The sequence below is a fragment of the Cnephaeus nilssonii genome, assembly GCF_951640355.1.
Source record: "Cnephaeus nilssonii genome assembly, chromosome: 2".
Classification (NCBI taxonomy): Eukaryota; Metazoa; Chordata; class Mammalia; order Chiroptera; family Vespertilionidae; genus Cnephaeus; species Cnephaeus nilssonii.
The window spans coordinates 109,864,484-109,888,325 of record NC_137073.1 but is presented as its reverse complement, the minus strand read 5'-3'; the positions used below and the strand labels follow the sequence as shown (position 1 = coordinate 109,888,325).

General features: G+C 50.2%; 2 protein-coding genes across 3 annotated transcripts in view; one reads left to right on the top strand and one right to left on the bottom strand.

Annotated features, from left to right (window-relative positions):
- The window catches only part of SKP2 (S-phase kinase associated protein 2), a 29,296-nt gene extending 9,406 nt beyond the window's left edge, over positions 1 to 19,890 (top strand). Inside the window, exons 3-10 of the mRNA XM_079779709.1 lie at positions 3,854 to 3,965; positions 7,072 to 7,215; positions 11,498 to 11,632; positions 13,422 to 13,520; positions 14,610 to 14,740; positions 15,725 to 15,776; positions 15,937 to 16,044; positions 18,080 to 19,890. Coding sequence (XP_079635835.1) covers positions 3,854 to 3,965; positions 7,072 to 7,215; positions 11,498 to 11,632; positions 13,422 to 13,520; positions 14,610 to 14,740; positions 15,725 to 15,776; positions 15,937 to 16,044; positions 18,080 to 18,293 — 995 coding nt within the window. The 3' untranslated portion in view covers positions 18,294 to 19,890. The remainder of the gene's footprint in view (positions 1 to 3,853; positions 3,966 to 7,071; positions 7,216 to 11,497; positions 11,633 to 13,421; positions 13,521 to 14,609; positions 14,741 to 15,724; positions 15,777 to 15,936; positions 16,045 to 18,079) is intronic.
- An 877-nt stretch (positions 19,891 to 20,767) lies between these two features.
- Positions 20,768 to 23,842, bottom strand: part of NADK2 (NAD kinase 2, mitochondrial) — a 32,954-nt gene continuing 29,879 nt past the window's right edge. The window contains exons 12-13 of one of the 2 annotated variants that reach the window (XM_079779685.1): positions 23,176 to 23,299; positions 20,768 to 22,697 (exon numbers count right to left, since the gene is read on the bottom strand). In XM_079779685.1, coding sequence (XP_079635811.1) covers positions 22,559 to 22,697; positions 23,176 to 23,299 — 263 coding nt within the window. In that variant the 3' untranslated portion in view covers positions 20,768 to 22,558. The remainder of the gene's footprint in view (positions 22,698 to 23,175; positions 23,300 to 23,842) is intronic. The other variant, XM_079779686.1, reaches the window with a different exon arrangement.

Genomic DNA, 23,842 nt, shown 5'->3' with positions numbered 1-23,842 from the left:
ACAGCCCGGGGTGTGGGTTCCAGTGCAGGGTCTGCAGGCAGGAGGGTGCCCCCCCCCCCCCCCCACACACACACACACGCCCGGGAGAGAGCCAGTTCTCCCTTAATGAACCTCTTCTCATCAGGCCCTGGATTGGCTGAGACCTGCCCACCTAGGCAGGGCACTCTGCTTTTCTCTGCGGATCCAGATGTTAATCTCGTCCTGTAACACCCTGGCAAACACGCCCACACCACTAGACCCAGGCTGGCTGGCATCACCGAGAAGCGGGTGGCTCTAGCATTGGTGGGCAGCAGCGGGAGGCAGGAAGAGGCTGGGAAGGCCAGCTATTGAGCTACTCTGACCACTCTCAGTGCACCCTTGTCTCCTGCTTGGCCATTGTCACATGACCCTGATCTGTACATTCGTGTGTAAGAGTTCACTGCTTGTTAGGAGACTAAGCGAAGTGGTGTTCCTGCATCTACCTTTCCCTCCCTCGTTTTCCCAGAACACAGCAGCTACGTGGTTTTTAAAAAAGTACAGGAGATCAAGATTGTGTCACTCCTATGCTCAGCGCCCTCTAGTGGCTGCTCAGCACAGTCAGAGCCAGAGCTGAAGGCGGCCTCATGGCTTAGAAAGCCCTGCGTGGCCTCATCTTGTACCCCTCCCCGCCACAGTTTTTTTTACACTGTGCTCCTTGCTGTTCCCCAAAGCAGAGCTGCTGTTCCTTGCTCCTAGAGCACACCCCAGACACCTAGAGGGCTGACTCCCTCACTTTGTTCAAGCCTCTGCCCAGTGGTCGCCATCTCTGTAAGGCCTTCCCTGAAACCTGGTCAGACTTTGAACACCTACCCCATACTCCCCACCTCTCCTCTACCCTGCTTAATTCCTCGGCAGAGCACTGGTCCGTTTTCACAAGGCATGTCATTTACTGTTTACTGCGTATCTGTGGTTATCTGTTTCTTCCCACAAGGATGCAGGCATTCTGTCTGCCTTGTTTACGCCCTCTCCCCGGCACCTAACGTGACCCCTGGTCAGTGCCTACTGGTTGACTCACGGATGAGAACACCCTTGATGTTACACGTCTAGGTAAAGCGGACGCACGGGAGAATAGGGCGTAAGTGCATTTGCCTTTTAAATAAGGTCACTGTGTAACCAAAACGTGGGGTGGTTTGAATCCAAGTTCGTGGTCTTATAAAATCGAAGAATGAAGTCTGGGTTAAAAACAGTTTTTAGTGGAAGCAACATTTATTGACAGAAGTGGTTCCAAAAGCAGGCGACTGTCCAGAGCTTCCCTTCCATGTTGCCGTGGGGTGTAGTTTAGTCAAGTCTGTTAGTCCATGTGCAGAGTCCAAGCCACGTGGGCTCAGGAGCATCCCCAGCTACAGGGGCCAGGAAGCCAGGGAGCAGGAAGAGACAGGGGTCGCCCCGCTTTTTAACCTAGGGGGTGGATACAGCCTTGCCAGCTCCTGATTGGTCCTTTCAAAGAATTCTGCCTCAGCAACATCCTTGGGATTGGTGTGTACGCCTCACTGCCTTGGGATTGGTTATCTGCAGGCTGCTTGTCTTAGCAACAGTCCATACATTTTAAGCCTTACCCAGCTGGGTTACCTTAGCAATTCTGCCTAACCGGGTTGCTGGTCCTGTTTTCTCTGCCGCCCCTGGTCCCCATTCCTGACTTCCTAGCTTCCTCGGTCTCCTCAGCTACTGGATCAGCCCTCCCCTGACTCCTCAGGGGCTAGAGGGTCCGGATTCCTGAGCCCGTGGATGGCATCTGAGAGGGCTGGGACTTGCTCTGAATCTTTGCGAAGATCGGCCTGCGGGTGCTGAAGGACGTGTGTTGGGAAAAGTATTCTTGGTTTCCCCTTTTCTTTGCCAAGAAAATACGGTGCTTACTGCAGGGCACCTGCACTGTGGGTGAACGGAAAAACGACTGAGTGGATAATTTGATGAGGGTTAAATTCCTGTTTCAAGCTGAATGGTGTGTATCCTTTAAGTGTAAGAAAAAAGTCGACGTGTTGTAGGCGGCGGGAATGGCACCAGGTAGTCTGGGTCAGACCGAACTTGGGTTCCAGCTGGGAAAGAATTCGGAGCAAGACCCCAACTGTAAGAGAGGATTTACTTGGTAAATCACAGAGGTAGAAGAAGTGGTTCCTACATGAAATGGGCTTAGGAAACGAGGTATGGAGGTAAAGGAAGGCCCTTGGAGCTTGGGAGTGAGGAAGGTAATAGTAATCTGCCCGGGGAGGGGGAAAGGGAGGGGGAAGCACACGGGGTCCTCCATCCTAAGGAGTTTAAGGGTGGAGATTTTAGGGGAGGTCCCAAGGAAAGACCTTAATAGAATATTCAGTAGCCTTTGTTAACGTAAAAACCATTGAAACATGTAAAGAATTTTTGTGAGTTTATTTGAGCCAAACTGTCGACATGTGCCGGGAAGCAGAACCTCAATGAATGGAGATAATACTCCGGATGCTCCGGAGAATGGCGGGTTAGATCTGTATTTATACATTGCAATCAAAGGAGGGACATAGGTGGGTTACATGAAATCCATTGGTGATAGACTAGAGAGGCAGGAGAAAGCAAAGAGGGGAAACCCCTGGGATTAGATAAAAAGTAAAATGATGGGCACACACTGAGGTGGGTACAGGAACAATCCTATCTAATAAAAGAGTAATATGCAAATTGACCATCACTCCAACACACAAGATGGCTGCCCCCGGGTGGACACAAGATGGCCGCCACAAGATGGACAGCAGGGGAGGGCAGTTGGGAGGGATGAGGCCTGCAAGGGAGGGCAGTTGGGGGCGATCAAGCCTGCAGGGGAGGACAGTTACAGGTGACCAGGCAGGCAGAGGAGGGAAGTTGGGGGTGACAGAGCCTGCAGGGAAGGGCATTTGGGGGAGACCAGGCCTGCAGGGGAGAGCAGTTGGGGGGGGACCAGGCCTGCAGGGGAGGGCTGTTAGGGGCAAACAGGCTGGCAGGGGAGTGGTTAGGGGTTGATCAGGCTGGCAGGCAGAAGCGGTTAGGGGCAATCAGGAAGGCAGGCAGGCGAGCAGTTGGGAGCCAGCAGTTCTGGATTGTGAGAGGGTGCAGGCTGGGCTGAGTTACACACCCCTGCCCCCCGTGCACAAATTTCGTGCACCAGGCCTCTAGTTAACTTGATAATGAAGGAATTTGTGGTATCTGTCCTGGCGCCCAGCACATTAGGTTGTGCCCCAGGGGGTTTGGATAAAGGTAAGTTACAATTTACCTAGACACTTCAAAGGGTCTGTTATCATAGATGCAAAAAGACAGGCTCAGGTAAGGTAAAGGTTGACCTTGTCCGTGAAGATACTGGCCTAGGAGGTGACTACCCACCATAACGGCTTTCAGTTAAAGTTTAATTTCAGACCATCCTTTGTGGTGCCTTTAGGTCTCTGAGTCTGCAAGATCGTATGCAGGCCTTCCCTGAGCCTGTCGGGTTAGCATGTGGCTCCTTTTGTCCACACCTCCCGGGTGTGTCCATTCAGGATTGTGGTCCCCGCTGATTGCCTGGCTGGTTCTGTTACTCCCTGCAGCTGGTCCTGACGGCAGCAGCCAGCGCCTGGTTCTGGTGCTTATCTGGGCCTGGAGCTGAAATACGATGGAGGCCTGGTGTTACCTCCAGGGAGGAAAGGTCAGGGGTCCACACCTCATGACCAGCGATCCGATAGGGAAGGGAAGGTCACTCTGGGGGCACGGTCCCACCCTACAATTGACTGCCCATGGCGAGGCTTTCCACCCCATGACCTCTGTGCCTGCCCCTCGTCCTTGCCCTGCTCATGTCTGTCTGACTGCCTACAGCGAATACACTCGGCGTCACATGCATGTGACGGGAAACACATTTCTTCCCTCACAGGGGTTTCCTGGGACTCGCTGCCCGACGAGCTGCTCCTGGGCATCTTCTCCTGCCTGTGCCTCCCGGAGCTCCTCCACGTCTCCTGCGTTTGTAAGCGGTGGTACCACCTCGCGTAAGTATCGTCCGCCCCCTGGGCCTATGGGGGAGGGGAGAGGGGTTATGCCTGCACTGGGTCTGTAGAAAGGAAAAAGGAGAACAATAGAGTAGCACACAGCAAACTAAGTATCTCGCATTTCTGTGAATACTTAGTGTCTTATTTCAATACTTAGTGTCTTATTTCCCCGTGAAGGGGAGGGGTCCCCTGGAGGTGAAAATGCACCCATTTCTGAGACCCTCTTTGCCCTGGATCTGGTGAGGGGAGTGCCAGGTGAGACACAGCCGCCCGCACCCCGGAGAGCAGGCGGTGAGTGCAGGGGCCAGAGGACCCGGGGCCCTGGTTTTGGGTGGGTGTGAGCCGGCCCGGCCACTGCGGCTCTGGGTGACCGGAGGGAGGTCTTTGTCGCTTTGAGTGGGAAGAACGGCACCTCCAGGACAGGACAGGTAGGAGGGAGACACTCAGATGCCGCCTGGCAGTGCCTGGCTCGCAGTGTGCGGCTCGTGCCAGCCCGCAGGGGTTGGTGTTTCGTTGGTTTTGGGGACGACACCTCTCAGGTGTGGGCAGTGAGCTGGGCAGAGACCATCGTGGTGAGCTGGGAAGGCCGCCACAGGCCGGGAGCGGCGAGGAAGGCTGTGTTTATCAGGGTGAACCTTTCTTCCCCCTCCCCCCCCTTCTCATCCCCACCCACCCCAGGCCACCGTCTCTCTCCTTCCAGCATCAAGGACTCTCACTGACCGCAGGAGCCCTGCCTCTCCACTCGGGGTGTGCTGGGATAAGACACCTTGTATTTAGTCTCACTCATCTCCTCCCCCCCCCCCCCACGGGACCCCGTTTTCATTGTCTTTTTCCGCCAGCTGACCTCCTCATGCAGAGTCCGTTACTCTTCATCTCAGTTGTTGCAAAAGTAGTAACGGACGTTTATTAAGCACTTGTGTGCCCGCACGGCAGTCCTGCCTTCTTAGTAACAGGTCAGATAACACATGGACAGTTTCTTCATGCAGAATCATTCCACAGCCCTCGCCAGGGGTCTGCTTATTTCAGGCAGTGTTAAAAAATAAAATTCTCGTAGGCTTTTATTATCTTTTTAGTCTACTTTTATTGATTTCAAAGAGGAAGGGAGAAGGAGAGAGAGATAGAAACATCAATGATGAGAAAGAATCATTGAAAGGCTGCTTCCTGCACGCCCCTCACTGGGGATCAAGCCCGCAACCTGGCATGTGCCCTTAACCGGAATCGAACCCGGGACCCTTTCATCTGCAGGCCGATGCTCTATCCACTGAGCCAAACCGGCCAGGGCTTTTAACACGTTAAGCGCCCTGCCTGTTTTGTCTTCTGGACATAAAGTATAGTGACAGTCACGAGTGACTGACTAGGCGCATAACGTGTTAAAATTTGTGCTCATGCGTATCACTTTGTTTGCTTTCTTGTTAATTGAATGAATCTGTGGTTGTTAAAGCTCCCTTAATTGTGTTCAGTATTGGTACCTCCTTCTTGCATTAGAAATACTGTCCAAAATCTAATATGTTTCCCTTTTCTTTCACATTTCATATCTATATATATAAAAGCATAAGTGACCGATCAACCATTCAACTGACTGGTAGCTATGATGCTCACAGACCACCAGGGGGCAGACGCGCAATACAGGAGCTGCCCTCTGGTGGTCAGTGTGCTCCCACAGCTGGAGTACCACTCAGCTGACCAACGGATGCCGGACTCATGGCTGGCATGAGCCTCTCCCACGGACACTCCCCCTGCACACCCCTCCCCCATCTGGACCGGGACTGGGATCGGGACCAGTGGGGCGGGGATGAGTGGAAGCAGCGCAGTGCCTGGCCCAGGCTGGGGCCCCTTGTGGGATGTTGGACTGCCTGTTTCGGCCCGATCCCCGCAGGCCATGCCGAGGGCCTCTAGTATCCTATCTAATAAAAGAGTAATATGCAAATTGACCATCACTCCAACACACAAGATGGCTGCCCCCATGTGGGCACAAGATGGCCACCACAAGATGGCCAGCAGGGGAAGGGAGGTTGGGAGGGACCAGGTCTGCAAGGGAGGGCAGTTGTGGGCAATCAGGCCAGCAGTGGAGGGCAGTTGGAGGGACCAGGCCTGCAAGGGAGGGCAGTTGGGGGCAATCAAGCCTGCAAGGGAGGGCAGTTAGGGGTGACCAGGCTGGCAGAGGAAGGAAGTTGGGGGTGATCAGGCCTGCAGGAAAGGGCAGTTGGGGGGAACCCAGGCCTGCAGGGGAGAGCAGTTGAGGGTGACCAGGCCTGCAGGGGAGGGCAATTAGGGGTGACCAGGCCTGCAGGGGAGGGCAGTTAGGGGCAAACAGGCTGGCAGGGGAGCAGTTAGGGGTGATCAGGCTGGCAGGCAGAAGCAGTTAGGGGCAATCAGGAAGGCAGGCAGGCGAGCAGTTGGGAGCCAGCAGTCCTGGATTGTGAGAGGTAGGATCGGGCCTAAACGGGAAGTCGGACATCCTTTGAGGGGTCCCAGATTGGAGAGGGTGCAGGCTGGGCTGAGGGACACACACACCCCCATGCATGAATTTTGTGCACCAGGCCTCTAGTATACATATATTTCTATGCATGTGTGTGTATGTTTATATAAGCTTAAAAGGTATTACAAAACAGAGCTAAACTATAACTTCCTTTTCCTAGTAGATGTCAGAGTCATATCTCATATCTCATAAAGTAGTGCTCACTTTGCTACTTTCAGTGTATTGACAGTGTGGTAACCTGTTTCTGGGTAACAGAAATGGCAAGTGGGATTATTGTGGTCATTTGGAACCTACTCACCTCGTCAATAATCAATTAAGCAACTTGATCAGTCATTTTTAAAGTTATCAAATGGAATGGAAGGCTGGAATTCTGTCCTCCGAGTCAAGGTCCTTGCATTGCTAATGACAGCACTGAGCCACCTAAGTTAGAAGTCTGGAAAGAGGAACGGGGAAGCTGATCCGGGAGTGTGACCAAGTTCAGGAGTGCCTCTACAACGTCATGGCTAATCACAGGGGTTTCTTCGGAATTGGCTTCAAGGCGATGTATCGGCTCCTCGGTGGCAGTGGTGTTGGGAGCCTGCAGGATCCAGTGCCCCCAACTTACCGATCGAGCCCCCTCTCTCCCAGGTTCGACGAGTCTCTGTGGCAGACCCTGGACCTCACCGGTAAAAACCTGCACCCGGAAGTGATTGGCCGGCTGCTGTCTCGAGGGGTGGTGGCCTTCTGCTGCCCGCGATCCTTTGTGGACCAACCGTTAGTTGAACATTTCAGGTAAAAAAAGGAAAATCCCGCGGAAAGACTGTGTCTAAACCTCGAGGTGGAAACCCTCAAATCCCCATCTGCTCAGCCCTCCCCTTCCAGCAAGCTTCCGTTCCCAACGTACCTCAGTATCAGCCTGTCCCACGTTATACTCAGCCCCCCTGTCCTTCCCTCCACGCACCTCAGTATCAGCCTGTCCCACGTTATACTCAGCCCCCCTGTACTTCCCTCCACGCACCTCAGTATCAGCCTGTCCCACGTTATACTCAGCCCCCCTGTCCTTCCCTCCGCGTACCTCAGTATCAGCCTGTCCCACGTTATACTCAGCCCCCCTGTACTTCCCTCCGCGTACCTCAGTATCAGCCTGTCCCACGTTATACTCAGCCCCCCTGTCCTTCCCTCCGCGTACCTCAGTATCAGCCTGTCCCACGTTATACTCAGCCCCCCTGTCCTTCCCTCCGCGTACCTCAGTATCAGCCTGTCCCACGTTATACTCAGCCCCCCTGTCCTTCCCTCCGCGTACCTCAGTATCAGCCTGTCCCACGTTATACTCAGCCCCCCTGTCCTTCCCTCCGCGTACCTCAGTATCAGCCTGTCCCACGTTATACTCAGCCCCCCTGTCCTTCCCTCCACGCACCTCAGTATCAGCCTGTCCCACGTTATACTCAGCCCCCCTGTCCTTCCCTCCACGCACCTCAGTATCAGCCTGTCCCACGTTATACTCAGCCCCCCTGTCCTTCCCTCCGCGCACCTCAGTATCAGCCTGTCCCACGTTATACTCAGCCCCCCTGTCCTTCCCTCCACGCACCTCAGTATCAGCCTGTCCCACGTTATACTCAGCCCCCCTGTCCTTCCCTCCACGTACCTCAGTATCAGCCTGTCCCACGTTATACTCAGCCCCCCATACTTCCCTCCACGCACCTCAATACCAGCCTGTCCCACGTTATACTCAGCCCCCCATACTTCCCTCCACGCACCTCAATACCAGCCTGTCCCACGTTATACTCAGCCCCCCTGTACTTCCCTCCACGCACCTCAGTATCAGCCTGTCCCACGTTATACTCAGCCCCCCTGTACTTCCCTCCACGTACCTCAATACCAGCCTGTCCCACGTTATACTCAGCCCCCCTGTACTTCCCTCCACGCACCTCAGTATCAGCCTGTCCCACGTTATACTCAGCCCCCCATACTTCCCTCCACGTACCTCAATACCAGCCTGTCCCACGTTATACTCAGCCCCCCATACTTCCCTCCACGTACCTCAATACCAGCCTGTCCCACGTTATACTCAGCCCCCCTGTCCTTCCCTCCACGCACCTCAGTATCAGCCTGTCCCACGTTATACTCAGCCCCCCTGTCCTTCCCTCCGCGTACCTCAGTATCAGCCTGTCCCACGTTATACTCAGCCCCCCTGTCCTTCCCTCCACGCACCTCAGTATCAGCCTGTCCCACGTTATACTCAGCCCCCCTGTCCTTCCCTCCACGTACCTCAATATCAGCCTGTCCCACGTTATACTCAGCCCCCCTGTCCTTCCCTCCACGTACCTCAGTATCAGCCTGTCCCACGTTATACTCAGCCCCCCATACTTCCCTCCACGCACCTCAATACCAGCCTGTCCCACGTTATACTCAGCCCCCCATACTTCCCTCCACGCACCTCAATACCAGCCTGTCCCACGTTATACTCAGCCCCCCGTACTTCCCTCCACGTACCTCAGTATCAGCCTGTCCCACGTTATACTCAGCCCCCCTGTCCTTCCCTCCACGTACCTCAGTATCAGCCTGTCCCACGTTATACTCAGCCCCCCTGTACTTCCCTCCACGCACCTCAGTATCAGCCTGTCCCACGTTATACTCAGCCCCCCTGTACTTCCCTCCACGCACCTCAGTATCAGCCTGTCCCACGTTATACTCAGCCCCCCATACTTCCCTCCACGCACCTCAATACCAGCCTGTCCCACGTTATACTCAGCCCCCCATACTTCCCTCCACGCACCTCAATACCAGCCTGTCCCACGTTATACTCAGCCCCCCTGTACTTCCCTCCACGCACCTCAGTATCAGCCTGTCCCACGTTATACTCAGCCCCCCTGTACTTCCCTCCACGCACCTCAGTATCAGCCTGTCCCACGTTATACTCAGCCCCCCTGTCCTTCCCTCCGCGTACCTCAGTATCAGCCTGTCCCACGTTATACTCAGCCCCCCTGTACTTCCCTCCACGCACCTCAGTATCAGCCTGTCCCACGTTATACTCAGCCCCCCTGTCCTTCCCTCCACGTACCTCAATATCAGCCTGTCCCACGTTATACTCAGCCCCCCTGTCCTTCCCTCCGCGTACCTCAGTATCAGCCTGTCCCACGTTATACTCAGCCCCCCTGTACTTCCCTCCACGCACCTCAGTATCAGCCTGTCCCACGTTATACTCAGCCCCCCTGTCCTTCCCTCCACGTACCTCAATATCAGCCTGTCCCACGTTATACTCAGCCCCCCTGTCCTTCCCTCCGCGTACCTCAGTATCAGCCTGTCCCACGTTATACTCAGCCCCCCTGTACTTCCCTCCACGCACCTCAGTATCAGCCTGTCCCACGTTATACTCAGCCCCCCTGTCCTTCCCTCCGCGTACCTCAGTATCAGCCTGTCCCACGTTATACTCAGCCCCCCTGTACTTCCCTCCACGCACCTCAGTATCAGCCTGTCCCACGTTATACTCAGCCCCCCTGTCCTTCCCTCCACGTACCTCAGTATCAGCCTGTCCCACGTTATACTCAGCCCCCTGTACTTCCCTCCACGTACCTCAGTATCAGCCTGTCCCACGTTATACTCAGCCCCCCTGTCCTTCCCTCCACGCACCTCAGTATCAGCCTGTCCCACGTTATACTCAGCCCCCCTGTACTTCCCTCCACGCACCTCAGTATCAGCCTGTCCCACGTTATACTCAGCCCCCCTGTACTTCCCTCCACGTACCTCAGTATCAGCCTGTCCCACGTTATACTCAGCCCCCTGTACTTCCCTCCACGTACCTCAGTATCAGCCTGTCCCACGTTATACTCAGCCCCCCTGTCCTTCCCTCCACGTACCTCAGTATCTGCCTGTCCCACGTTATACTCAGCCCCCCTGTCCTTCCCTCCACGCACCTCAGTATCAGCCTGTCCCACGTTATACTCAGCCCCCCTGTCCTTCCCTCCACGTACCTCAGTATCAGCCTGTCCCACGTTATACTCAGCCCCCCTGTCCTTCCCTCCGCGTACCTCAGTATCAGCCTGTCCCACGTTATACTCAGCCCCCCTGTCCTTCCCTCCACGTACCTCAGTATCAGCCTGTCCCACGTTATACTCAGCCCCCCTGTCCTTCCCTCCACGTACCTCAGTATCAGCCTGTCCCACGTTATACTCAGCCCCCCGTACTTCCCTCCACGTACCTCAATATCAGCCTGTCCCACGTTATACTCAGCCCCCCTGTCCTTCCCTCCACGTACCTCAATATCAGCCTGTCCCACGTTATACTCAGCCCCCCTGTACTTCCCTCTGCGTACCTCAGTATCAGCCTGTCCCACGTTATACTCAGCCCCCCTGTCCTTCCCTCCACGTACCTCAATATCAGCCTGTCCCACGTTATACTCAGCCCCCCTGTCCTTCCCTCCACGTACCTCAATATCAGCCTGTCCCACGTTATACTCAGCCCCCCTGTCCTTCCCTCCGCGTACCTCAGTATCAGCCTGTCCCACGTTATACTCAGCCCCCCTGTCCTTCCCTCCACGTACCTCAGTATCAGCCTGTCCCACGTTATACTCAGCCCCCCTGTCCTTCCCTCCACGTACCTCAATATCAGCCTGTCCCACGTTATGCTCAGCCCCCCTGTCCTTCCCTCCACGTACCTCAGTATCAGCCTGTCCCACGTTATGCTCAGCCCTTTTACAACTTGCTCTGCCGTCATCTTCCCTGTGGGAGTCAATGCCACTGCCCTCCACCCCCTCGTCGCAAGAAGCCGTCATCGACATCACATCCTTGTCACCCACACCCAGCTCGTGCTCACGGTGCCCACACATTCATTTCTAAGGGGGACTACCGGCAGCTACAGCTCGACCTGGCAAAAATCCTCTTGAATTTTAAAATGGAGGAGGGTGGGAATTCGCTGGGAGCAATTTGTCTTGTGGCAGAAACTATAGTGAATCCTTGAAATGTGCATGTAGCGTCCAGCGTGGGACAGGGCGCTCCCGGGGCGGAGGCGGGCGGGTGTGGGCTGGGTGGACTGAGCCGCCTCCCAGAGCCTCTCTCTCTCTCTCCCCCGCGTCCAGCCCTTTCCGCGTGCAGCACATGGACCTGTCCAACTCGGTGTTCGAGGTGTCCACCCTGCAGGGCATCCTGGCCCTGTGCTCCAAGCTGCAGAACCTCAGCCTGGAGGGCCTTCAGCTTTCAGATCCCATTGTCAGGTGCGTGGCAGCGGAGCCTGGCCCAGCGGCCATCGGTTTTATGTGTGAAGGTGGTTCCTGCGTGTGGCTGGGGTGATGGCCCGTGGACGGGGGCGATACCCAGCGCAGGGTTTCGGCTTCTGAGAAAACGTCCCAGGACTCACCCAGAGTGTGCACGCCGAGTGGATGCCACCCTCGCGCTGGGTCCTAGGGAGGCCCGGATGAATGCGGGCACGCCCTGCCTTGTGCCTGGGAGAGGCAGGTAATCACGGTGCAGCCTGTTTGTCCACAGCGAGGCCCGATTAAGGGTAGGAAGGGCCGCCTTCTTGCGGGAAGTGACTCTTAAGCGGAGTATTGAGACGCCTGCACACGCTAGGGCGAGGCAAGCAGTCCAGCTGCCTGGCGCTCGCCGGAGCACCGGCTCGGTGAGCTGATGGTGGGAGGTGAGGCTCAACGGGGATCAGACTTTTTTTTTTTTTTTCCCACCACTCATTTGATTTTATTTTTTCCATCTTTTATCCCCCATGTACCCTCTTCACTCATACATAGAATCTAATGAACAAACAGAACTAACAAGCAAAATAGAAGCAGACTCATAGCTAAGAGACCCGGCAGACAGCTCTGATGTGGAGTGGGTGTTGGGGAGGAGGAACGAAAAAGAAAAAAAGAAAAAGAAGGAACTCATGGGCACGGACAGAAGGGGTCAGCTCTTCCAGGGCCCTGCCGTGCTGCTAGCAGGAACCGGGGTGCCGGGAAACTGTAAAGAGGGACGTGTGGTGACCAGCGGGCTCTGAGCACGAAAGGCACTTGGCAGAGTTGAAATCTAGAAGATCAACCTGCTGGCCACTTCAGAGGGTCCATCAGACGTGGAAGGAACTAGACTAGTTAGGACTTGGTTGTGTTCACTCAGGTGAGAATTTATGAAACCTGATGTAAAAAACAGAAGCACAACAGCCGCTAACACTTAGCACTTCCGACATGCCAGGCGCTAAGTTCTTTGTGGGTATTCTCATTCAGTTCTCCCAGCAATCCCATAAAATGTGGTCTTACTGTTCCCTTTTTACAGATGTGGAAACTGAGGCACGGGCTGCATGACTTGCCCAAGATCACACAGGTTGTGGGGGGCAGAACCGACATTTGAACCTGGCACTGATGATTCCAGACCTCTTGCTCTTACCGAGTCTCACTAACACGAGGCATTTGGGAATGTAGAGGAGAGGGCAAATTTGAGAGACATTTAATCGAAGAGAACCCAATAACTTTCTAAGGAGGAGTTTGCCTACAACTTAATTCCAATTATGGGCGAAATGGAAATGTGTTTATTCTTTTGCTTTTTAAAAAAATGTATCTTAAAAGTACAGTAATGAATGTTTTTGTGTATTTATGTTAAGCCCCTTATTACATTGTATTATTTCATTTCAACAGCCCTACCAAGCAGGTACCGACACTTCCATTTCACAGACGAGTCAAGGAAGGCTGAGCACATCCTGCTCGGTGTCAGACACATGGGGAGGCGTGAATTTCTTCTTAACATTTCCATTTTAATACATTTTTATTTTAAGTTTTTAAATTTACTGGGGTGACTGGTTAGTAAAGTTTACAGGTTTCAGGTGCACGGTTCTAGATACCTTGTCTGAATATCGCATTGGGTGTTCCCCACCCCAGGTCACACCTCTGTGAGGCGGGAGTCCACACTCACTGACTCAAGGCCTGTCAGTGCTTGCCCGCCTCGCTGGCCCGCTCTCCTCCGAGTGCCTGATGGAAGAAGAGGTCCCGTTGGTAATCTCCCGACGTTTTTCTCTTTTCCCAGTAACCTTGCTCAGAACTCAAACTTAGTGCGGCTCAACCTCTCTGGGTGTTCCGGCTTCTCCGAATCCGCCCTGCAGACGTTGCTGAGCAGCTGTTCCAGGTAGGCGAGATCTGAGACTTGATGACAGAGCTGTGGCTTCACACCGGAACAGAGCTGGGAAATCCTTCGAGCGGTTCCCAACTCCGAGCGCTTGATTCGAATGAGGCAGTTAGTTACCTTTGCCCTCCAAACTCAGGAGCCAGATGTTGTTGTTGCCATTTGCAAAAGGAAAGCGTAGCAGTGTGTTTATCTCCGTGAGGGAAAGAAAGCTGCTTGCCCCTGACTATCCAGTCAGGCTATTTCCCCTTCCTGTCGGTAGGCCTCACCGAACAGCTTCTGATCTCTTCTATCGTGTTAGTCAGCACATAAAGGCTGCAGAGACACAGGTGGTACCGAGTGAGAAGACCTGGTTCACAGAATACACAGTCCCTACCGTGTGTGCTGTGTGTGTGTCCTTCCTACTATCCCGTGGTCTCTGCGTGTGTCATCGCACTGTGCCAGCATTTCCGTAATGATCTGTGGAAAGCAGATTCCCGCTGGATGAGAACGGGATCAGTGAGATGAAGCGTAAGCCCCCCATTTTCTCCGGAATGAGGTGTGTGCTGTAATGGTTGGACATTTCCTTTGAATGTCTCCGTTGCTCAGTTGGAGGCCACGTGAGAGGAAGCCGTGTTTTGCAGCATCAGTGCCTCTTTATCAGGAAGCAGTTGTTTAAACATCTCAGGTCACTGTTCAAGTGTGTGTAGCTATTTGCTAATCACCTGGGTGGTTGAGAAAGAAACAGGCTGGAATTTCTCCTCTCCGCTCTGGGGTGAGGTTTGAGCCCTCAGGAAGGGAGGAGAGTGCTCCCCTTCGTCCCCACCAGGGGGCAGCATTCACTCAGGCCTTGGCTCAGATTCCCTGGCGGCGTTCTGGGGCCCACTGGAGCCGGGGAGTGTGTCGGGGGGATTGGGGGTGGGTGGGGGGATGGGGGGGTGGGGGGCGGGACAGGTTCCGGTGGGCTCAGGTAGCTGCTTAGAGGGGAGAGGCCCTGGCCATGGACCGGTGGGGAATGGGGGGCTCTCCGTGCTCCCCAGCCAGAGGCAGAGCTGCCTGGAGCCCTCGCCCTGGGTGATGGCCTCCTGCCGCCCCTCTGGCCCCGCTGTGCAGGCTGGATGAGCTGAACCTCTCCTGGTGCTTTGACTTCACGGAGAAGCACGTGCAGGTGGCCGTGGCGCACGTGTCCGAGACGGTGACCCAGCTGAACCTGAGCGGCTACCGCAAGAACCTCCAGCGCGCAGGTGAGAGCCGGCGCTGGGCCGGGACAGCAGCGGGGGGCCTCCGCGCATCTCCTGGGCGCTGTCCTGCCTGGGTCGTCTCCCCCTTGTTCGGGCGGGGCATTGCTGATCCGGAGGGTCCGGTAAAGGCCAACAGCCAGCCAGCATCAAGGTGTGAATCCGGGGCCTAGAAGTAGACACCTTTATACTTTCAAACCCACTGTTTCACTGCACACTCTTTTATAGTAGAAACAGGTGGGGAACCTTTTCTCTGCCACGTGCCAGCTGGATATGTATGACATCATTCACGGGCCATCCAAAGTGATCAGCTTAAACATTAGCCTGCTGGATTTGGTCCAACATTTCATGAACTACCCCTAAGGCCTGGGCAGGGCCAGACCACATGCTTTCAGCCCAGGGGCCAGGCGTTCCCCACCCCTGCTCTAAAAGAACAGAAAGTGTAGTTTATTGTTGTCATTACCAAGTGCCGTGTCTGTACGTAATGGTAGGTGCTGTACTTGTCTACGCCGGGCAGCACAGGTTTGTAGACACAGCACCACCACACACTGTGAGCAGTGTGTGCTACTTCAGTGTTCACGAGGACCGGGTCACCAAGGAATGGGAGTTTCAGCTCCATTTTAATCCATGGGCCCTTCTTCGTACAGAGGTGCGTCTTTGAAACATGTGGCGCATGCCTGTCTAGAGAGGTGTTTGGTTTGCCTTTTGCTATGTGAGTGGCATTTTTCCCCCCGTTACGGCTGATAGATGAGCTATGGGTTGTTGCTAACCACTCGTTTTGCACAGTTCTCTTACTATTTCCATTAGTTTTCAGGTGGTTCGTTTGAATTTTGGGGGTAGGAAAGTCTTGTATACCAAGGCGATACTCATGTCTTTCTAATAGTCCGCCACTCTGGTCCATTGTTCTGAACTTGCAGCACAGCAGCAATGATAGTAACAGATGTCCTTGTCTCGTTCCTTAATAGTAACCGTCATTTTTTTCCCTTCTAGATTTCTCTACCTTAATTGGAAGATGCCCCAATCTTGTCCACCTAGACTTAAGGTATTTCTTCATTTATTTATTTTAGAAAAAAGACGTGAAAAATCATGACTCCTCACTGAGTGAGGAAAGGATCTGAATGTGTTGAGGGAGCTCAGCGTGGCCTGTTTGTCCTCCCCGGGTGGCCCGCGGGGTGGCTGTGAGTCTCTCTTCTCCGTTTCAGTGACAGCGTCATGCTGAACCACGAGTGCTTCCCCGAGTTCTACCAGCTCAACTACCTCCAACACCTGTCGCTCAGTCGGTGCTACGACATAATACCTGAGACTTTACTGTGAGTATGTTGGTGTTTCAGTGCTAGCAGAAGGCAGGGCCCAGAAGAGATGTCGCGGGATGTTAAATCCGTTGTTATTAGTAGCCGATGTTGAAAACTTAAACGTTGACACTGGTGTACTGCAAACTGGTTAGGAAAGGCCAGCAAAACCGAAAAACCAGGGCAGAACTGTTTTGTTCAACACACCTGGTAACAGTGAGTTGACTGAGCCCTGGCTGGTTTGGCTCAGTGGATAGAGCGTTAACCTGTGGACTGAAGGGTCCCAGGTTCGATTCCAGTCAAGGGCATGTACCTCGGTTGCAGGCTAGATCCCCAGTCCTGGTCTGGGTGCATGTGGGAGACAACCAATTGATGTGTCTCTTTCACATTGATGATTCTCTGTCTGTCTCTCCCCGTCCCTTTCACTCTTTCTAAAACAATCAACAGAAAAATATCCTCAGGTAAGGATTAACCTCCCCCTTCCTCCCTGCCACCCCCAAAAATAAGATCCCTTATGAACACAGGGCGTGTTTATTTCATTTGGGTGGTGCTTTCATTTTCTAAATCGCCCTTCACGTTGAGTTTAGCTAACATCTATTACGTATCGTTGGTGTTGACGATGCTTTGTTGAGTGTAAATACACTGCGAGGGAAGACTGGGTGAGCAGTCGGCATGGGCGGTCTGGGGGAGCTGAGGTTTGGGTCCCATGAACACCAGGGAAGCACGGGAGGCCTTGGCGCAGGGGAGGGACATACGCAGAGGGAGGCTTTCGGAAGTTGCCTTGGACGCTGGTAGACAGACCAGGCTGGAAGCAAGGTAAGGTGGCCGTTATGATAAGGGAAGTTTGTGTCTTCAGTAACTGCTCGTAATACGACAGTGTAAAGGATGCTTCGCACACCAGGTCACGGATGTGTTCATCGATTTGCAGTGGGATTTTGTTGAAATTCCAAATCAAACATTCCCTCTCTGAGACTTTGTACTGTGTGTCCCAATCCGGAGCAAATACAGATCAGAGAGAGGGATTTCTCAGCACACAGGTCTGGGTTAAAGAGAAAGAATCATTACCAGAAAGTATTGACTTTGGCCCTAGCTGGTTTGGCTCAGTGGATAGAGCGTAGGCCCACGGACTGAAGGGTCCCGGGTTCGATTCCAGTTAAGGGCAGGTACCTTGGTTGCAGGTCCCCTGGCCCTGGTACTAACCGGAGGCAAGCAAACGATGTGTCTCTCTCACATCGATGTGTCTCTCTGTCTCCCCCTCTCCTTTCCACTCTAAAATCAATGGAAAAATATCCTCGGGTGAGGATTAAAAAAAAAAAACACAACAAAGTATTAACTTTGGGTAAATGAGCTCCCTTTTGTTCTAAACCAGAATGTCACTGTTGACAGAGTTATATTTCACCTCCTGGGAAACACCGAGGAGGATCAGCTGATGTGACATGTGTGACACGTGGAGGGAAGGTGGCCATTGCCCCCTCTCCCGGCATGATTCCCCCCTTCTCCACCGTACCCGACTACCGTCCCCTTGTCTGAAGTCTCTGGTGAGGGCACTTAGCTTCCGTCACGTATAATGGGCTTGTGGACTGCTAACCAGTATTGAGAAGTTGTCAAACCAGCTGACATCTTTTGAGGTGGGGAACCTGAGGTCAAGCCCCTGTCCTTCACGTGTGTGTAACCTTCGGTGACTTCCAGCTGGTGCCACAGTAAACATGCAGTCCTGCCATCGCCAGCGTGCTGGCTGGTCACCACACAGCGGCACCTTCCAGGATAAATCGAGAATGGAGGAAGGGAGCAAACACGTTGGGTTTTAAGTAAACCCATGTGGAGTGTTCTGCTGGTTGGAAATTCAGCACAACGCACTGGCCTGCTCCCCGAGCTGTGGCCTGTGCCTTGCCGTTGGGTTCGTCTTTGCAATTTCCTTAACTCGTGGGGACGGCAGAGTACGTTTCCAGGGTGCATCTGATAGGGTCTGATACAAGTTGTTGAAAGCGGGTCATGTCACTAGTGGAACAGTGTCCATAGATCCTGCCGCTCTGAAAGTCTCTCTCTTCCTTCCCAGTGAACTTGGAGAAATTCCCACACTAAAAACACTACAGGTTTTTGGAATCGTGCCAGACGGTACCCTTCAGCTGTTAAGGGAAGCCCTGCCTCACCTCCAGATTAACGGTTCCTACTTTACCACCATCGCCAGGCCTACTGTTGGCCTCAAAATCCACCCGGAGATCTGGGGCATCCGATGCCGACTGACACTGCAAAAGCCCAGCTGCCTGTGAAGGGTGCATTGCAAGGTGCTGTCTCCTTTTTTGCTTTGGGTCAGGGAAAACGGGCAGGAAGCCCAATCGCTGGAGCGCTCGGCTGTGTTAATTCTCGGTTTTCCCTTTGCCTTCGTTCTGCGAGTATATTAGAGAAGCGTTTGAGAGAGAACTAGGAAGTGTTGCTTTTTTAAAATGATAGGAAAAGCTCAGTCCCTGCTCTGCTCCCGAGAGCCTCGTCGTGGGCCTTCTGCCATTTCAGGAGCGCGAGCCGGTAATTTCGAGATCCACGAAGAGCACAGTTTGAGCCGCCTCTTCCAAGTGCCCTTGTTATTAAACCTATTTAGAGACAAGCTTAAAACTCACCAGCAAGCAAATACTTTTCTTGATCTATATGCTAACTTAACTTTCTTCTATTTAAATATTCAGTATTGCTTTATAAGACATAGTCTGGAAAAATGATAAGCTATTCATAGCGTAGGATAGTCGGTTTGAGGCAGTCATTCTGGGGATAGAAAAAGGAAAATGCCCATTTCAACTCTGCCTTTACATGGGCAGTTAGGTTCATGAAAACAAGTAGTCCTGGGTAATTCACCTTTCAGCCCACATTTAAAAGAATAACCAAGCACAGACGTAGAATGTGGAGGCTCTGGAGGCGGTTTTCTGGGACAGGCCAATCGGAAGCATGGGCGAATGCCCACTGATGAGGCACCCTTTAAGTACTGTACTCCCCGAATACTGAGGTAGCTGAGGAGATGTGATTGTGGACTTCTAACTTTATTAACTTTATGAGCAAATGATGTTAAGTGGGTTCTTTAGCTTTGAAAATGCCTCGCCTTGGTCTTAGGAAGGTGCTAGTAAACATCTCTCTTCTTGAAATGGGGTGCTGAACTGAAGTTGCCTGCGCTTGCCTGTATTACTGAGGTTCTTGAAGTTATTTTTATATTACTCTAGAATCACGTCTTTTATTTTATTTTATTTTTTGTCTTCCACAATCGCTGTTTTAACCTACCTACCCGTTTTATAAGGTTACTGGACCTAACATTCCCTAGGAACTGCATGTTCCTCTCCATCAGAAATACACACCGGACGCAGGTGTACGTCCCGTGGTCTCAGAGCAATAAGCACAGCTCGCACCTGCAGAAAAGCTCACTCAGGTGTTGAGCCTTTGATGGCATCAGTGATATTTTTTTAATGGCACACAGACGCAAATGGATTCAATTTTACCTTAGAAAACACACTAATCTAATTTTTTATTTAAATTGATGACCTCCCCATATGTTCAAAATGGAACAGAAAAGCCAAAACCCATAATTTCTAATAACATTGTTGTTGGTTTTTAAATCACATTTTTCAAATGTTAGAAACGATGGTATGAAGTGCCCTTATCTGTCTAGACCTAAGGAAGAACATTTTAAAGTAGTTATACCGGAAATGATTATGTTTCAATCCTGTAGTAGCTCAAAAGTGCTAAATACTACTTGAGATTATTGTTTACAGATTAGCGACAAGGGCTGGGGGCAGGATCCGGTTGGATTCTGACTTCCGGGTGCCCTCAAACACATAGTACTTCCAAACTCAAGTCCAGCCAAAAGCTATTTTCCTAACACGTCAGAGTAATCTGTATTTTTGTATGTGATTTCTACTTTTATAAACTTGTTTTAAAATAAAACACATTTTTATAAAAACGAGTACTTCTGCTAAGTTGTCCTTTTTTTCTTCCTTTAAACACTATAGCTAAAACTGTTTAAAGTGCTTTAAAAGGTAATAGCATTTATAAACTTCTAAAATGTAGGTGGTTGATGGGATAGTGAAGTACTATCCAAAAAAGGCAGCTATAGCATTTTCATGTTAACATCCGCCTCTGGCCCTGGATCCCTCCCTCTTCCATCCCCTAGCCACAGTTGCAGAGATATGAGGGACACTCTGGCCAAGTGCACAATTCTTATTTCTGATAGGAGAGCCACACAGTGTTGTCACTTTATCTGGTGAACTCACTTGCAATCCACCGTTTACTGAAGATCGACAGAGAGGAGGATATTGTGTTTGAACAGCAGCATAGGGGAGGGTACTGACCACATAAGGAAGGGTACTAGTTTGGGGGGCTGGGGAAACTGGAACCCCTTTCCACTGGATACCCTAACCCTGAACAAGCAAAAAAGCAACCTCCTCTTCTGTTACCACTGCTCTCCCATGACCTGATTTACTGGGGCCGTAAATATAAATGCATATGGGGCATCAAAAATGTTAAGTCAACATTATCTGAAGAGTCTCTACACTTAAGGGCAAGCGTTTATCCTCGATTATATAACAAATCATGGTTCTCTGTCAGATGAGCAGTGAATGAAGTCAACAGGGCAAAGAGTAATGCATACCAGTGGCGGAAAAGACTTCTGAAACATCACATTTTGGGAAAGCCAGGTTTTCAAATAATGACTCCAAGAGAATTAAGGAAGTAAATGAAATAAAAAGGAAGAGATAACAATAGTTTACTTTTATTCACATCTTGTTGCCATTAAAGGTTAATTCAAAAAACATTTTTGCTATTCTAACATCCTTTGCTTCTCATCATCTCTTACAAATAAATCCCCACCACATAGCAGAAATATTAGGAGTTATATTGCAAATGGAGAACATTAAGCAATTTTTAAACCTTTGAAAGATGGCTTACGAACAATTTTACACAGCAGGTTACCTATTAATATGTTACAGATCTATGGTACCACATGGACAGATTACCTGGATATTAAAGATGGAGTTAGCATTTTTGTCAAGAAGGCATTTTAAACTTATTCAGGGCGTTTCTATACTGTGGAATTTCACTTTGTAAAGTAGATCTTAATATATCACTTGTAAATCAAACCAGAAACTAGACCAGCTCTGGGAAAACACTAATATTTACTGAATGCATCGTGTTAACTGTTTGCTAATGAGTATACAGATACTCTTAACTAGGAAAAGAAAAACAGATTCTTGTTCTGGATATACATCAAAGCCTAGATTACTTTTGTGTAGTAACATTTATATTAAAAGTTTGACAAGAACATGTTCAATGTTGGCAAAACTAGGAGTACTCAATTTGATTATCCGTCCTCGCTTTTACAGAATTTATTTCTGAGCTCATTTGACTCACGTTCTATCAGGATAGTCCATTCCATTCATCAATGAATACCCGGCAATTGAACCAGTACATGGCACAGAAAGGGTATTCAATAAATATTTCAATGATTGAATAAATGGCATGAGACTACCAATGATTTCAAGATGCAGCAATAGGTGCTTTTTGTGAAAAGTGTAGGGTTACATATAAGTAGGTCAAGAATTAGAAAAAAAAAAAAATTCTCACGGGGGGACAAAAGGCCATAACGTTTTATCCTCCAAAGCTAATGTGAAAACTGGGAATATGAGCTAGGTGAAAACTACCGTGGTATTAAAAGTAAATAAAAATAGTTTTGAAAGGTTTGACCAAACTCCTAGCAGAATATGGCTTAATCAGTTCATCCTTTTAGTCTTTGAATCCATGTTAAAGAGTTTTAAATATGGAAGAAATCTATTAGATTCAAGTCATTTTTAAAAAATTGCCTATCACCTAAAATAGCTACGGGATAATTAATTTGTAACAGCATCATGATTCTGTCCAGTTATATATATGTACTTCAATTCACCCTGCATTGTCAAAATTAACCTGAAAGGCAAATGAAAACTATAAATAATTTTTAAAAAATGATTGTTTGAACTTCTTAAATCAATAGTCATAATAATATCATTGTGTTCTGAAATTAGAAAATTCTTAGCACATAGAAAAACACGTTTACCTACTTCAATTAGGTCAATGTCAGGATTTATCAAAATTCTCCATCAAAAATTTCTTTAAATCTTGATTTTTAGGTGCTATAAAAATATATACTTTGAAGGTGATATACTAATGATAGGTGTTGTTCTGACCAATTCCACACAGGAGGAAAGGGAAGGAAACATTTAATCCTTTATTTGGAACCCACCTCTAAATTTAAACGATACCAAGTACGCTTGAATACCACTCCTAAGTAATATAGAAATTTCACTGGTATCAATTCTAAAGTTTAGTCCATCCACTTTCTTACACAGTGAACATCTTTTCCATCAGAACCCAACAGAAGAATAAGAGAGATCTCACTTTCTTAGTCACCTTTGAGCCCAGGGCCGACCAGTCTCAACAATAACCCGAGAGTAGCTTTCTGACCTGTAGTCTGTTTCAGCAGTGCAAGTATTTTCCTGGTAACCAAAGTCTCATCTGAGGAAATCCTTCACTGTTCCAGAAGCACAGTTCGAAGCTCATCTTCTTTATTGATCATCATTGAAGCAATCGCTCCATCATTAAACTCAAAAGAAGTGCCTCCATCCACAACCATACAGGCATCCCAACAACGAGAACGGACACAGACCCTAAGCAGAAAGCAACATCTCATGAAATAATAAGTTTTCTTAACTCTAAGGTTTCTTCAAAACCCATACTTTTTAAAGTGGGAGGGAAAAGACACGAGTCCTACTCTAAAGGTTTCCTGCTATTCAGGGTAGGCTTTAGTAAGTGTCTGTCCTGCTTTTATTCCACAGCACATGAAAAAAGGGTGCTTTCCAGTCAGTTTCTTTTAAAATGATAATATAATCTTGTGGTCTAAATACTTTAGAAAAAAAATCTGCATCACCCAAGTAAGTAACTATGCCCCTTCTATTCATTTACATTTTCGTGTCGCTAAAACGGCACATTCAGTTAGAAAGAAAATGTCATTTAAGCCAGGTCAGCATCACAGCTCATTAGTCCCACAGCTCAGTTGTTCCCACCAGGCTTGGTTGAAATAACTTCTAAAATAAGGGTAATTACAGGGAGGAAAGCCTCACACTCAGACTTCGGTAGCTTGCTTACTTTGAGGTGAAACAACGCTGGCGACTGCTTGAGAAAACTCTGTTTGCTATTGGTTCTCGAATACTGAAAAGAATTTTTGGTTCTTCCGGACTATAGAGCAGCGATTCATTATATTCGTTTGTTACTATGAAGAAAGAAGAAGCCAGTATTAGCACATTCAATAACAGATGGTCACCTGAGAAGTGCAGAATGAAAAATGGTGCTATCCCCAACTTAGAAGCAGTTCTGTTCCACAGCTCTGTTTGGTATCAAGTGCCTTGGAACTCACTACAAGTTCCATTAAAAAAAAAAACAACCACCTCATAAATGAGGATTAGGTTCCAAGATTAGTCCACAGAACCGTACATCACTCACAATATAAAGGAAATAGGTACATTTTGGGTTCGGGGGAATTCAAAGCTAGTAATTAAACAAAAATAGAGGAACTAGTTTATGGCACATAAAAATGGAACTTGAGTTGCCATATTTCCCCTGCCAAGTTCTTTTCCAAAAGATCATGTCAAAGAGTTCGTAAGTATAAGTTAAAGTCTTGATATAAAATGCAATCTCAAAAATGACCGGCAATGTGCTTTCACTTCTGAAAATGCCATCATTCAAGACAGGTTTAGAACTCGCTGGGACCTGCGATCTCCATCAAGAGGCACATCACAGTTGGCAGGCAATGCAT